Here is a 12395-nt window from a genome sequence, read left to right on the forward strand (position 1 = left end):
GCCGCCTGCCAATCTGGGCGGGGCTGAGGCGAGCCCTGCCAGTGGCCGCAGGCGGCCGGGTCAGGCCCGCGGCCCGCAGTCGGCGCGGAGGTCCGCACTGAGCAGCCGCCGCCCTCTTCTGCGCGCGTGCTCAGGCTCCCGGCGTCCCCCGCCGCGTCATGCCTGGCGCCGCTCGGCTCTAGAGCCCGGGGCCACCATCCTCGCCTGCCTGAAGCCGCGCCCACCGCCCAGAGCCAGAGGGATGGTGGTAGTCACGGGGCGGGAGCCAGACAGCCGTGCGCCCGACGGCGCCATGTCCAGCTCCGACGCCGAGGACGACTTTCTGGAGCCGGCCACACCGACGGCCACGCAGGCCGGGCCCGCGCTGCCCCTGCTGCCCCAGGAGGTACCGGCCGGTCGGGTGGGGCGGGAGCAGGTGCGGGGAGCCGACCTGGTGGACGAGCCCGGGCTGTGCGCCCCGCCCCGTGGGACCCTGTGGCATCCTGCCCGCTCACCGGGCTGCTGGCTCCAGCCCGGTCCCCCCACGCTTCCCGCCCGTGTGGTCCGAGGCCGTGGGAGGGGTCCTCGGACCTCAAGAGGACAATAACTGCTGGCAGAGTCCAAGAGCTGGGGCTCCATCTGGGCTGCGCCAAGGGGGTCCACGCCCACCCTGACCCGGTGCCCCAAGTCCTCCCCAAGCCCTCAAGGAGGTGTGCGGAGGGGTCCACGCCCACCTAGGGGCTCAGGGCCTGGGGTCCCAGGTGCGAGGAGGCATCCACGCCCACCTGGGACCCTGAGCTCCCTTGCCCACATGCTGAGAGGTGCATCCTTCCCTGTGACACTGCGACCCTAACTCCTGAATGACCCTCAGGCGGGAAAGAGGCGCCCCAAGTCTGGGAGGCCAGAAAAGAGGTAGACACTGACCCAGGAGACCCAAGGCAATGGTGAGTCAGGAGGGTGTGAGGCATGGAGATGGACAGAGCCCCAGGGGGCTGGGCCAGGCGAGGCTCCCGGCAGGGATGGGGCTATGTTGGGAACCCAGAACTCCCCACTTCCTGGGAAAGTTGTGAAAATAAGCAAAATTCTGGACATGCCTTTGGGGAAAGAAGCCAATAGAGACACAGTGATGCTATTTTTTGTGCTGTCATTGGGGACCAGTGTGGTTTGAGGGAAAATACCCAGAGCCTCAGGCTGAAGGCCGGCCCTCAGTGCCAGCTGCCCCGCGGGCCAGTCAGATTGCTGCCTATGAGCTCCTAGACTGCTTGCCATTTCTTATTTTCTTCCTGGATTCTCTAATAGAGCAGACCCAAGGTTGTATGGAATATCTCTGGAAAAGGTTCTTAAGAGGCTCAGAGTGTATGTAGCTCTTGAGTCCTTGGCAGTGCTGGAATTGGTTAAGGGTCCTGGTATAGAAGTAGGGACAAGAGAGGCAGGACTGAAAAGTCTGTTTGTTCCCTTCCTTCCTCATGCAAGCCAGATCTGGGGTAGGTTCTGGTTAAGCATTCTGTAAGCCAGGTTTGGAATAGGCACTGTTAAGCATTCTGTAAGCCTGGCATGGGGTAGGTTCTGTTTAATATGTTTGGCTCCTACAAAGGACTGCTGTACAAAGGATGTGGAAGCTGGGAAAGGAGCTGCAGATAATAGAAGAGTTAGACTAGAGCCAGAGAGAGGCAGTGACCTTGAAGAGAATGCACCGGGTTAAAGTTTTAGTTGACTTGAAGGAAGTTTGTGGGAAAGTTACAACTAGCCACATTTCTTTCAGTTATAAACCATAGAAACCACAAGCAATAGAAGACATTAAAAGGAAGAAGAAGGGAAGGCAAAAAACCAGCTGAGCTTTCAAGGAGGTGCCTTGAGCTTCCCAGGACAAATCTTTTTTGCTGGTACTAGGCCTTGAACTCAGAGCTCTTGGCTGGAGCTCGGCCACTTCCAGCTTTTTGCTGGTTACTTGGGGGAAAGTTTCTTACAGATTTGTCTGTGGTATCTGGCTCTGAACCTCAATTCTCAGATCTCAGTCTCCTGAGTTGCTACTATTACAGAAATGAGCCACCAGTGCCTGGCTTCCAGGGAAAATCTTTTCTTTTTCTTGACTACATCCAGTTTTGGCGTCTCCAACCTTATCTGAGTTGGAGATGAATCACTGCAGACTAAGCAGGAGAGAAACGGTGTGAATTTAGAGAATACAGAATATAGGGGATGAGGATTGACTGCCTGGATGCAGTCAGCCAACATCTGCTGAGTTCACAGGCCCCTGACTGGCAGAAAGTCTTTCCCTGCCCATGGGAAGTATGGCACCCAGCAGAAAGAGTTGACAGAAGACAGTAATTACTCATATGGGGATTGGTGTGTAGTAGAGGCACTCTGGAGGAGCTGGGATGTGACTCTGGGCAGTGAACCTTCCAAGAGGACCTGGGGAGAGGCCTTTGGAGTGAGTGGATGTGGCTGTCTACTGTGGATTCTGCAGGGCCTGGGTATGAACTGGGAAAAGACACTCACCTGCCCAGAGCCTTTGTGCAGTGACCACCTGCCTCACTGGGTGGTGATTTTGCTTGCTGGATAGAGGGATGGGGACATTTGGGGCATAGGAGACAGGAGAGGCAGGACTGTAGATGCTGAATTCAGGATGCCAGAGGAGGTGGTGACTGCTGCGAGGATGAGACGGATGGAGGGCCTGAGCTCACAGTGGTCTGGAGAGCGGGCAGGACTGGCAATGCGCATGTGTAGGGAAAAGGAGAGGAGAGGGGTTCAGACGGATGCTAGGGCTTGGGGTAACTGTGTAGGGTGGCACTGCTCAAGCCGGGGGATGGAGCAGGCTGAGACCTGTTGTGCTTCCGTTCCAGTTTCCTGAGGTCGTTCCCCTGAACATTGGAGGGGCCCACTTCACCACGCGCCTGTCCACGCTGCGGCGCTATGAGGACACCATGTTGGCGGCCATGTTCAGTGGGCGGCACTACATCCCCACAGATTCAGAGGGTCGCTACTTCATTGACCGTGACGGCACACACTTTGGGTATGTATCCTTCACTCGGCAGCCATGCAGGCGAGTGGCTGCCCTTGAGCCTGGAGCTCTAGCATCGTCCCTAGTACCAGAGGAGGTTATGTATTGACGGTATTTAACCAGTGCACTTATAACCTGCTTTGCTGAAGGAAACAAGGACAGTTGGGGAACTCCAGGGCACACGCCACCAAGCCCAACGGGATGCGCTGGGCCTTCTGAGGTCTCAGATTCAGCAGCGCATGGAGAGAACTTGCAGGCAGGGAAGGGCCACTCCTGGAGGGGAGCCCCCCCCCACCAGGTACAAAGCAGGCCTCCAGCTTCTTGCTAGGCATGAAGCTTCTTCAAGCCAGGCATTGTGGCACACACCTTTAATCTCAGTAAATCAGGAGATGGGACAGGAGGATTTCAAGTTCAAGGCCAGTCCTGGGTTACATAGTTAGACCCTGTCTCAAGGGAAAAAACAAAAAACAAACAAAAAAGATGAAGGAGGGCTGGGAAGGTGGCTCAGTGGTAGAGCGCTTGCCTTGCATGCATGAGGCCCTGGGTTCTATTCCTCAGCACCACATAAGCAGAAAAAGCCAGAAGTGGCGCTGTGGCTCAAGTGGTAGAGCGCTAGCCTTGAGCTGAAGAGCTGAGGGACAGCGCCCAGGCCCAGAGTTCAGGCTCCACAACCGGGCCCCCCCTCCCAAAAAAAAAAAAAAAGATGAAGGAAAGGCTAACAAAGGGTTGCCTTAATTTTGCCAAATAAATTTGTCATCACTGTAATTTTAACACTAAAACATGTAAAAAAAAAACACAATCTAGAAAAAGGCTGTATCCATGAACACTGTAACTAAGTCTCAGGTTCCTGAGAAATGGTTACAGCCCCCTGTGTGCTGTCTATGAGACTTGAGGGCTGCAGCGGGACCCTAGTCAGGTCACCCTTCCGAGAGGCTGGAATTCTCTGAATTTCAGTTTAACTCTGGAGACGACTTAAGAATCGACATGGTCGGACTGGGAAGGTAGCTCAGTGGTAGAGTGCTTGCCTTGCATGCATGAGGCCCTGGGTTCGATTCCTCAGCACCACATAAGCAGAAAAAGCCAGAAGTGGCACTGTGACTCAAGTGGTAGAGCGCTAGCCTTGAGCTGAAGAGCTGAGGGACAGCGCCCAGGCCCAGAGTTCAGGCCCCACGACTGGCAAAAAAAAAAAAAAGAATTGACATAGTCCTTGAGCTTGAACCGCAGGTACAGGGAGGCAGAGCTCCCACTGGCGTGTCTCAGTTGCCCCTGCGAGGAGGGTGGTCTTTGTCCTTAGGAAGGAGCCTCTGGCCAGTGAACTGACTTTGCAGCTGTAATAATCCTTCATGACCATCCCAGGGGACCACGTGGAGGCAAGCAGGCACAGGAGAAAGATTATTATAAGGTTTATTATTAGAGGGGCCATATCTCCTGGGAGAGGGAACACATGGTGTCTGCCCCTATCCAAGTGGCAAGAAGGTCTGGGGGAGGTAGTGAGGTAGGTGTGTGTGCAGGTAGGTCTGGGCAGAGGGAGGGAGTGGCCAGCTGTATGGTGGGAACTTTAGGGCAGGGAGGAACTCAGGTCTGGGTAGAGCTGAGGACTAGAGGTGGGGAGAATACTAACAGCAGCATGTGGGGTTTTTGGAGGTGAGGGCATCTGCTGCCTCTGGGAGTGAGAAAGCAAGTGTCACATTGTTGTGGAACTATAAAAAGTTCTTGTTTCCAGGCTGCTTGGGAGGAAGAGGCTGACCCCCATTGGCAGCACCCATAGTGCTCTTCCTGGTCCTTGCACTGTCTTGCAGAGCTCATGGGTGCTTGCTGAAGAGGCCCCAGAGGACACACAGAATGGGTGACTTGGATTCATTCCGGACTAGTGGTGCCTGTGTCTGGGGGCGGAGCTGCAGAACTACAGAGCAGAGGGCTGGACAGGGCGTAGCAGAAAGCAGGCTACCGTGTACTCATGCCTGGCCTGCAGTTCACCCGTGCAAGTTCTTAAATAAAATAGGTGCACCAATCCCTTCCCAGTGTCCACCGTGCAGGCAATGCCAGCGGTACGGGCTTCCCACCTGGGCAGGCTGCATGGTGGGCTGAAGGTTCTGCTGAGGCCTGGCCTGTGTGGCTGTGGGCTGGGTCAGCAGGTCATACTAATGGCAAGGATGGGACGTGTACAATTCCGTGCTGCTGGTGGGGCAGAAAGTACCACAGCTCATCTTGTGAACCCTCTACCACCTGTGACCAGCAAGCACAGCTGAAGAGCCAGACGGGAGTGGCCAGGGCAGCTCTCCTCAGAATAGCCCTGAACCGGACACAGCCCAGATGCCCACCGTCAAGGGCAGCTAAGCCACAGCAGAGGCAAACACTGTCATGTCCAGCGGGGGCAACCCAGAGATCCTTCACTGAGAGGAGGAAGTCGGGTACAGAGAGGACATTCTGTGATCCCACTTGTAGGAAAAGGAGGAGCTGCAGTGGCTGCCCATCAGTAGGGATGGGGAGACACGGGAGGCAAGACACCCAGAGCCCAATCCATGTGGTGCTGTGTGCATATATTCCTGCTGTAAAATAACCAACCTATACACTTAGGAGTACTAACCTGCATCCCAGTGCCGGTAGCTCACTCCTGTCATATTAGCTACTCAGAAACTGAGATCTGAGAATCATGGTTCGAAGCTAGCCTGGGCAGAAAAGTCTGTAAGACTCTTATCTCCAATAAACTACCAGAAAAGCCAGAAGTGGTGCTGTGGCTCCAGTGATAGAGCGCTAACCTTAAGCAAAAGAAGCTCAGGGACAGTGCCCAGGCCTTGAGTTCAAGCCCCAGGACTGGCCAAAAAAAAAAAAAAAAAAGTACGCATTGGGGCTGGAGATGCTGGAGGTGTGCTCTGAGGTGGCATGCTTGCCTGCAGCTGGTGCACCAGAGATCTTCTAAGCACTGCTGAGCCTGTTGGCTGGTCTGATTCCCTCACAGGGAGGTAGTTCATTGTTCTTGTGCTGTCCTGCAGTGGGAGGGACATGGGGACCAAGGGGATGTGTCCTCTTGGTGCTGGTGGGGATGCTGGTACTGTGCTGAGTCCTCTTAGTGCTGGCTGCAGGACTGTCCAATCCTCATGTCTCTTTCCTCTTGCTCAGAGATGTGCTGAACTTCCTGCGCTCGGGGGATCTGCCTCCACGGGAGCGCGTGCGGGCAGTGCACAAGGAGGCCCAGTTTTATGCCATTGGGCCACTCCTGGAGCAGCTGGAGGACATGCAGCCGCTGAAGGGCGAGAAGGTGCGCCAGGCCTTTCTGGGGCTCATGCCCTACTACAAAGGTGAGGGTTGTGGCTGGGGCCTGGCCTCCCAAGGTGGCTCCAAGCATTCTGGGGGACAGTGCCTGCAGGCTGCTTTCAAACGGCCAGCCTGGTCCTGGGGTGTGGAATGTGGGATGGGGTGGGCCTAGTCCTGAGGTTGTGGAGCCAAGGGCCTCATCCTGGGTATGGGGTGGGGAGGCCTTGTTCTGGGGAGTGGGGTGTGGAGTCTCCTGGGGTGTGTGGGGTCTTTGTCTTGGGGTGGAGGGTGGGAGGGGCTTCACTCTGGGGGGTCGGGGGAGCTGGGCCTTGTCCTGTGGCTGTGGGGTGGGAGGCCAGGCCCCTGCTAGAGCCCCTGCTCGTGCAATTGGACTCTCCCTCCTGCCCGTGCCGCCCCTGCCCGATGATGGGTGCTGTGCTCACCCCACAGAGCACCTGGAGCGGATTGTGGAGATCGCCCGGCTGCGTGCCGTGCAGCGCAAGGCCCGCTTTGCCAAGCTCAAGGTCTGTGTCTTCAAGGAGGAGATGCCGGTCACCCCGTACGAATGCCCACTCCTCAGCTCCCTGCGCTTTGAGCGTGGCGACAGCGACCGGCAGCTACTGGAGCACCACTGTGAGGTGGACGTGTCCTTTGGGCCCTGGGAGGCTGTGGCTGATGTCTACGACCTGCTGCACTGCCTGGTCACCGACCTGTCGGCACAGGGTCTCACGGTGCACCACCAGTGCATCGGTGTGTGTGACAAGCATCTGGTCAACCACTACTACTGCAAGCGCCCCATCTACGAGTTCAAGATCACCTGGTGGTGAGTAGCTGGGGCCTGCACCCTCCTGGGTGATGACACGGCCGGAGGCTCTGCTCCAAGGGACAGATGCAGCTGCGGTCGGCCCTCGGCCCTCGGTGTGTGCTGAGGCTCAGCAGCCCTCATGGGCACAGGGGACCAGTGAGTGTTTGTTACCTGCTCCACCTTTCAAGAATGTCTTCCCATGTTAGAGCCTCGTTGCTGACAGTGCCCTGTTTAGGCATCCCTTTGTGCTTTGTGGAGCACAAGGTGTTTGCCCTGCTGAAGAAGAGCACATTTTCCTCCCAGTGTACTCCTCCTCCCAAAGAGCAGTCCCTCAGTTGTCTAAGGATGCAGAAAGGCCCTCTCCCCAGCCCGGGTCCCTCACCACTCTCTGGAGACTCAACCTGGGTTGCAGAGCCCCGTACCAGTCTGGCCTTAGAAAACTACCATGTTTACAGCCCTGCCTCAGGGCCTGGGCTCCTGCCTTCCACCAGCCACCCCACCTTCTCCCAGCTGCTATGATCCCTGAAGATGAGCGACAAGACACCTGGGGCTCCTGCCACCTGAAGTGTGACACTGAGCGATCCCTGCTCTGCAAGGAGTGTTCCCATTTGGGGAAGGAGAGGCAGGGCTGGTGGGAGCCCCGGCTGCAGAAAGAAAGTGGCAGAGCCCCTGCCTGTGAGTCCCAGGCTGCAGTGGGGATGACTGTGGCGGCCATGTGCTCCTGCTGGCCACATTCTGGACTGCTCAGCCTGTGGAGGGGAGTGGCATGCTTCAGCACAGTGCAACACCCCAGCTGTTGAAGAGAGATTTTCTATCTGTAAAACAGGTGACTTGGTCTAAGGGACAGTCAGGCAATGTGGAGGAAGGAAGGGTGGAAGACAGCACCTCTTGAAGAAGAGAATGTTCCCCCAGGGCTGGAGATGGGCCTGGACATTTGTTATGTGAGGGGCTGTAACTCTGCGCCCCTGTTTCACTCTTATGTAGGAGAACATGGGTGGGGATGGTCTCAGCGAAGGCCTGCCCTCCGTGTTCTCTCCTCTCAGTGTGGTTCTCATAAACAAATGCTGCTCTCTCTTCTGGGGCCCATGACTCTACTTGGCATGTAACACCGTGACTTTCTTTTTCTTTCTTTTTTTTTTATAATGGTGCTGGGGATTGAACCCAGGGTCCCATACATGCAGACAAGTGTTATGCCAACTGAGCCAAGCTCCTTCCCCTTTGCTTTAGTTGTTCATAAGGTAGAATCTCATTAATGTCACCCAGATTGGCCTTGAACTATTGATCCTTCTGCCTCTGCCTCCTGAGTAGCTCTGATTTCAGGGGTATGCCACCACACCCAGCCCTATCCCATGACTCTTGGCTTGTTCTTTTCTTTTCTTTTTCTTTTTGTCAGTCATGGGGCTTGAACTCTGGGCCTGGGTGCTGTCCTTCAGCTCTTCAGCTCAAGGCTAGTGCTCTACCACTTGAGCCACAGTGCCACTTCTGGTTTTCTGAGTTTTATTAAAGAGTCTCACGGACTTTCCTGCTTGGGCTGGCTTTGAACTGTGATCCTAAGATCTCAGCCTCCTGAGTAGCGAGGCGTGAGTTTCACTTGCTGTGGTTGACGCTACTTGCAGCTTAATGTATGTACGGACAGCAGGTGACTAGGTGTTTCTATAATCTAGCCTTGGCCTTCTTGCCACTCTTGTCACCAAACCATTCAGCACCTGGCAAGTCAGAGCTCACCCAGGAAACACAGGGAGAAACTGGAGTCCTGCTTGGAGTTACAAAGATGCTAGGTTGGCTGCTATTCCTGTGTCTCTTTCTCTTACTGAAGATGCTCCTGCTTTGCTGGTCCTCTGAGTTGCCCTCATGATTTGTGAGGAGAGGAGGCCCTGGGTCACTAGGGCAGGCAGAGGGGACACTGGCAGCTGGCTTAGAGTGCTTTCTTTCCCTCACCTCCTTTTTCCTTGTCTCTTCTTCCTTTTTTTCTCCCCTCTCCCCTTCCTTTTTCATCCCTTCTATTCTTTTTTTTTTCTTTATGTTTTACTCAAGTTTAAGGGTGGATCAGACCTTGTACTGAATTCTCTTGTAGAAAGTCTGTACATTTCTAAGGCTGAACATAGTAGCCCATATCTACAATCCCAACTACTAGGAAGGTAGAAATAGGAGGATTGTTGTTTGAGGCAGTCCAGGCAAAGTGTTAGGGCCTATCTAAAAGAGAAAGCCAGGTGTAGTGGCTCACATCTATAATCGTAGTCACATGAGCAGAGTAAGTAGACAGATTGTGCTTACAGGCCAGCCATGGCAAAAAACGCAAGACCCTGTCTGGAAAATAAAGCAAAAGGGGTGTGGTGTGGTTAAGTTGGTAGAGTGCTTTTCTGGCAAGCACGAGGCCCAGAGTTCAATATTGTATACTACCCCAATAAATAAATACATAAATATATTCATGGGTTTTCTTTTTTAAAAAGCTTTTAACCCAGCAACTTTCCTCCTTCTTCATGGCAATGGGAACTTCACTTTGTACTGAATATGTGTGTGTTTGGTGAAGTCCTGATTCCTGGGTGGAGTGGGTCCCAGTGGTAAAGTACTTGTAGGAGGCCCTGGGCTCTGTCTGCAGTACTACATGCATCATGTGATATTCACCACCAGCCTCTTAGTCTTCAACCCTCTCCACTATCTAAAACTTGCACAAAGGGCTGGGAATGTGGCTTAGTGGTAGAGTGCTTGCTTAGTATGCATGAAGTCCTGGGTTCAATTCCTCAGTACCACATAAACAGAAAAAGCCAGAGGTAGTGTTATGACTCAAGTGGTAGAGTGCTAGCCTTGAGCAAAAGAATCCCAGGGGCAGTGCCCAGGCCCTAAGTTCAAGCCCCATGCACATGGTCGTAAGTTTGTGGCCTGTTGGCCCTTCTGTGGCAAAAACTCCAGGAAGCGGCTAAAATGTGCTATCCGATGTGGATGTGGTGGTCCTCTACAGGACCATCTTTTTCTTTGGTCAGTGTGGATCCTGAATTCTGAGCCTAGGTGTTGTCCCTGAGCTCTTCAGCTTTAGGCGAGCATTCTACCACTTGAGCCACTGCACCACTTCCAGTTTTCTGGTGGTTTATTGGAGATCAGAGTCTCACAGACTTTCCTGCCCCGGCTGGCTCTGAACTACGATCTTCGGATCTCAGCCTTTGGAGTAGCTAGGATTACAGATGTGAACCGACATCGCCTGGCTACAGAATCATCTTTGTGGAGGTCCCCTGTGGAGGTCATCTCTGTGGAGGTCCCTCTGTCTGGGCTCTGCCCAGCAGTGAGTGGCCAGGCTTATGTGTTGGAGAGGGATGGATGGCAGTGGTGGAGAGGGTGTATGTTCAAAGAATTGAGGGCACAGGGCTGTAAATATGTCATCTGAACAGGCACTGTAGACTCTGGAAAGGCAAGGGGCTGTGGCTGCCCTGCTGTATCTTCTTGGGACCGAGCTTGCTGCTGCAGGGACATGGACCCTAATCCAACTCAGTGCAAAACCCAGCAGTAACGGAAAAGATGGAGACACAATCCTGCCCAGTGGCCGTTTCACCCACCTCTGTCCACAGGGCCTGGAGCAGCCAGCCATGGAAAGCTGGCTGTGCTCTGGAACTTTCTATCCCTTCCCTGGGCTCATGCGTGGTGGGGTCTTTCTCTTCTGAGCCACTACTGGAAGACCAGGAAACCATGTTTGCAAAGCGTGCTGATTGGGTGACACTAGGAGGAAGAGCCTGGGCCAGGCGCCCCGTGCTGGCAGGAGGCCCCCGCGGGGAAGAGGACCCGCGGTGCAGCACGGTCAGCTGTTGCCTAGTGTGCAGCGTCTCAGCCTGATGCCCCTCCGCATCAGGGGGCTGGTCTGGATGGGAGGCCCGTGCGCTCTGAAAGAAGTCCCTGGCACGCGGTGGGCGCAGAGGTGGCGCCCGAAGCCTCCGGTGGCTTCCAAGACAAAGGCTGGGGCCGCCCCTTCCTAAGACCTGTGCTGCGTCTGCCGTCAAGTGCAGCCCGCGCTGGAGGCTGTGTGCCTGGACCTCCGGGGGCCCCTGGCCTCGCCCCTTCTCCCACACAGCTGAGAGCCTTCCTTGTTAGAGAAGCCGGGCCACGGGGCGCGGGGCTGCGGCGCAGTTACCGATGCGAGTGTGAGGGTGCAGCCCAGGGCTGTGTGGGAAGGCGGGAGCTGAGGCCGACTGCTGTGCCCACCACCTCAAAGGAGAGTACCGGCCTGCCTCCCGCCGCTCTCCAGCGCCCCTGCTGACCAAGCGGAGTGTCCGCTGGCAAGGACAACAAAGTCTATTTCGGAGTAAGTGACTGGCGATTTGGGGCCGATACCTGGTGAGTGCGCATGTGCACGCACACCCACACATAGACTAATTCCATGTTTACACTTTCTAGCCCCTTAGCTTAGACTATATATCCTAGCACCTGTAAGACATTGCCACCTACATGTCTGCTGGCCATCTCAAACACTGTGGTATTCCAGGCACTTCCTTCCATAGCTCTGTTGTATGTAGCAGGTACCCCAGCCAATCTAGTAACTTCCTGTATTGCTAAGAGGGTACTCATCCCTCTTAAGTTTCCATTTCAGTGGAGTCATTATGTCCTCTGGCAGAAGTGGAACAATACCATTAAGCTAGTAGAGCATAGTGTCATGGCCCAAGCAACCAAACCATCCCTTTCATTCTGCACCCATGAGTCTGGGCCTTAGTAGAAACAGCACCATGTATGTAAGCTGCCATCTACAGGGGATCAAGGGTAGGCCTCGGTCGCTTCTGAGCTGGCTGCTGTGTACATTCGGAGAAAACTGCAGGAACAACAAACAACATGGCAGCTTTGATTACAGATGTGGCCTGCTCTGTGCCAGGAGACAGGAGGAGTAGCCCCACTTTCTTTTTTTTTTTTTTGGGTCCAGTCGTGGGGCCTGAACTCTGGGCCTGGGCGCTGTCTCTCAGCTCTTCAGCTCAAGGCTAGCGCTCTACCACTTGAGCCACAGCGCCACTTCCGGCGTTTTTTCTTTTTGCTTATGTGGTGCTGGGGAATCGAACCCAGGGCCTCATGCATGGAAGGCAAGCACTCTACCACTGAGCCACCTTCCCAGCTCAGTAGGCCCACTTTGTAAACAAAGAAGTTGGCAGGAGAAATCCTGGAAACCACGTGCACTGGAAGTGTGAATGAAAGGGCTTTCTGCCTGGTGTGAGACAGGAGACTCCAGCCCCCTGCCTAGGACCTAAAGTGGCCGCTGACCTGGCTGCCACAGAGAAAGGAATGGACAGCAGGCATCATTGGGCCTGTCTCTGGGATGTGACTGATTCTCCTCTCCCCAGGCATATGGGTGTGGTTTTGGTGGCCAGTTCAGACTCTCTTCCCTCCAGC

At 54.9% G+C, this 12395-nt stretch overlaps 1 protein-coding gene across 1 annotated transcript; it reads left to right on the top strand.

Annotated features, from left to right (window-relative positions):
* The first annotated feature begins 100 nt into the window (after positions 1–100).
* On the top strand, positions 101–8372 carry Kctd7 (potassium channel tetramerization domain containing 7). The gene is made up of 4 exons (XM_042688076.1): positions 101–385; positions 2820–2989; positions 6098–6276; positions 6683–8372. Exons 1-4 carry the CDS (start codon positions 242–244, stop codon positions 7057–7059), a joined length of 870 nt encoding a protein of 289 aa, XP_042544010.1. The 5' UTR covers positions 101–241; the 3' UTR covers positions 7060–8372.
* Positions 8373–12395: the final 4023 nt, after the last annotated feature.

The sequence above is a fragment of the Dipodomys spectabilis genome, unplaced genomic scaffold (genome assembly GCF_019054845.1).
Source record: "Dipodomys spectabilis isolate Male_0828 unplaced genomic scaffold, ASM1905484v1 ptg000112l, whole genome shotgun sequence".
NCBI lineage: Eukaryota > Metazoa > Chordata > Mammalia > Rodentia > Heteromyidae > Dipodomys > Dipodomys spectabilis.

Coding starts and splice junctions, on each gene's coding strand:
- Kctd7 (XM_042688076.1), top strand. CDS start 242: ATGGTGGTAGTCACGGGGCGGGAGCCAGACAGCCGTGCGCCCGACGGC. Junction 2,990..6,097: donor CGTGACGGCACACACTTTGG/GTATGTATCCTT, acceptor CCTCTTGCTCAG/AGATGTGCTGAACTTCCTGC. Junction 6,277..6,682: donor GCTCATGCCCTACTACAAAG/GTGAGGGTTGTG, acceptor CTCACCCCACAG/AGCACCTGGAGCGGATTGTG.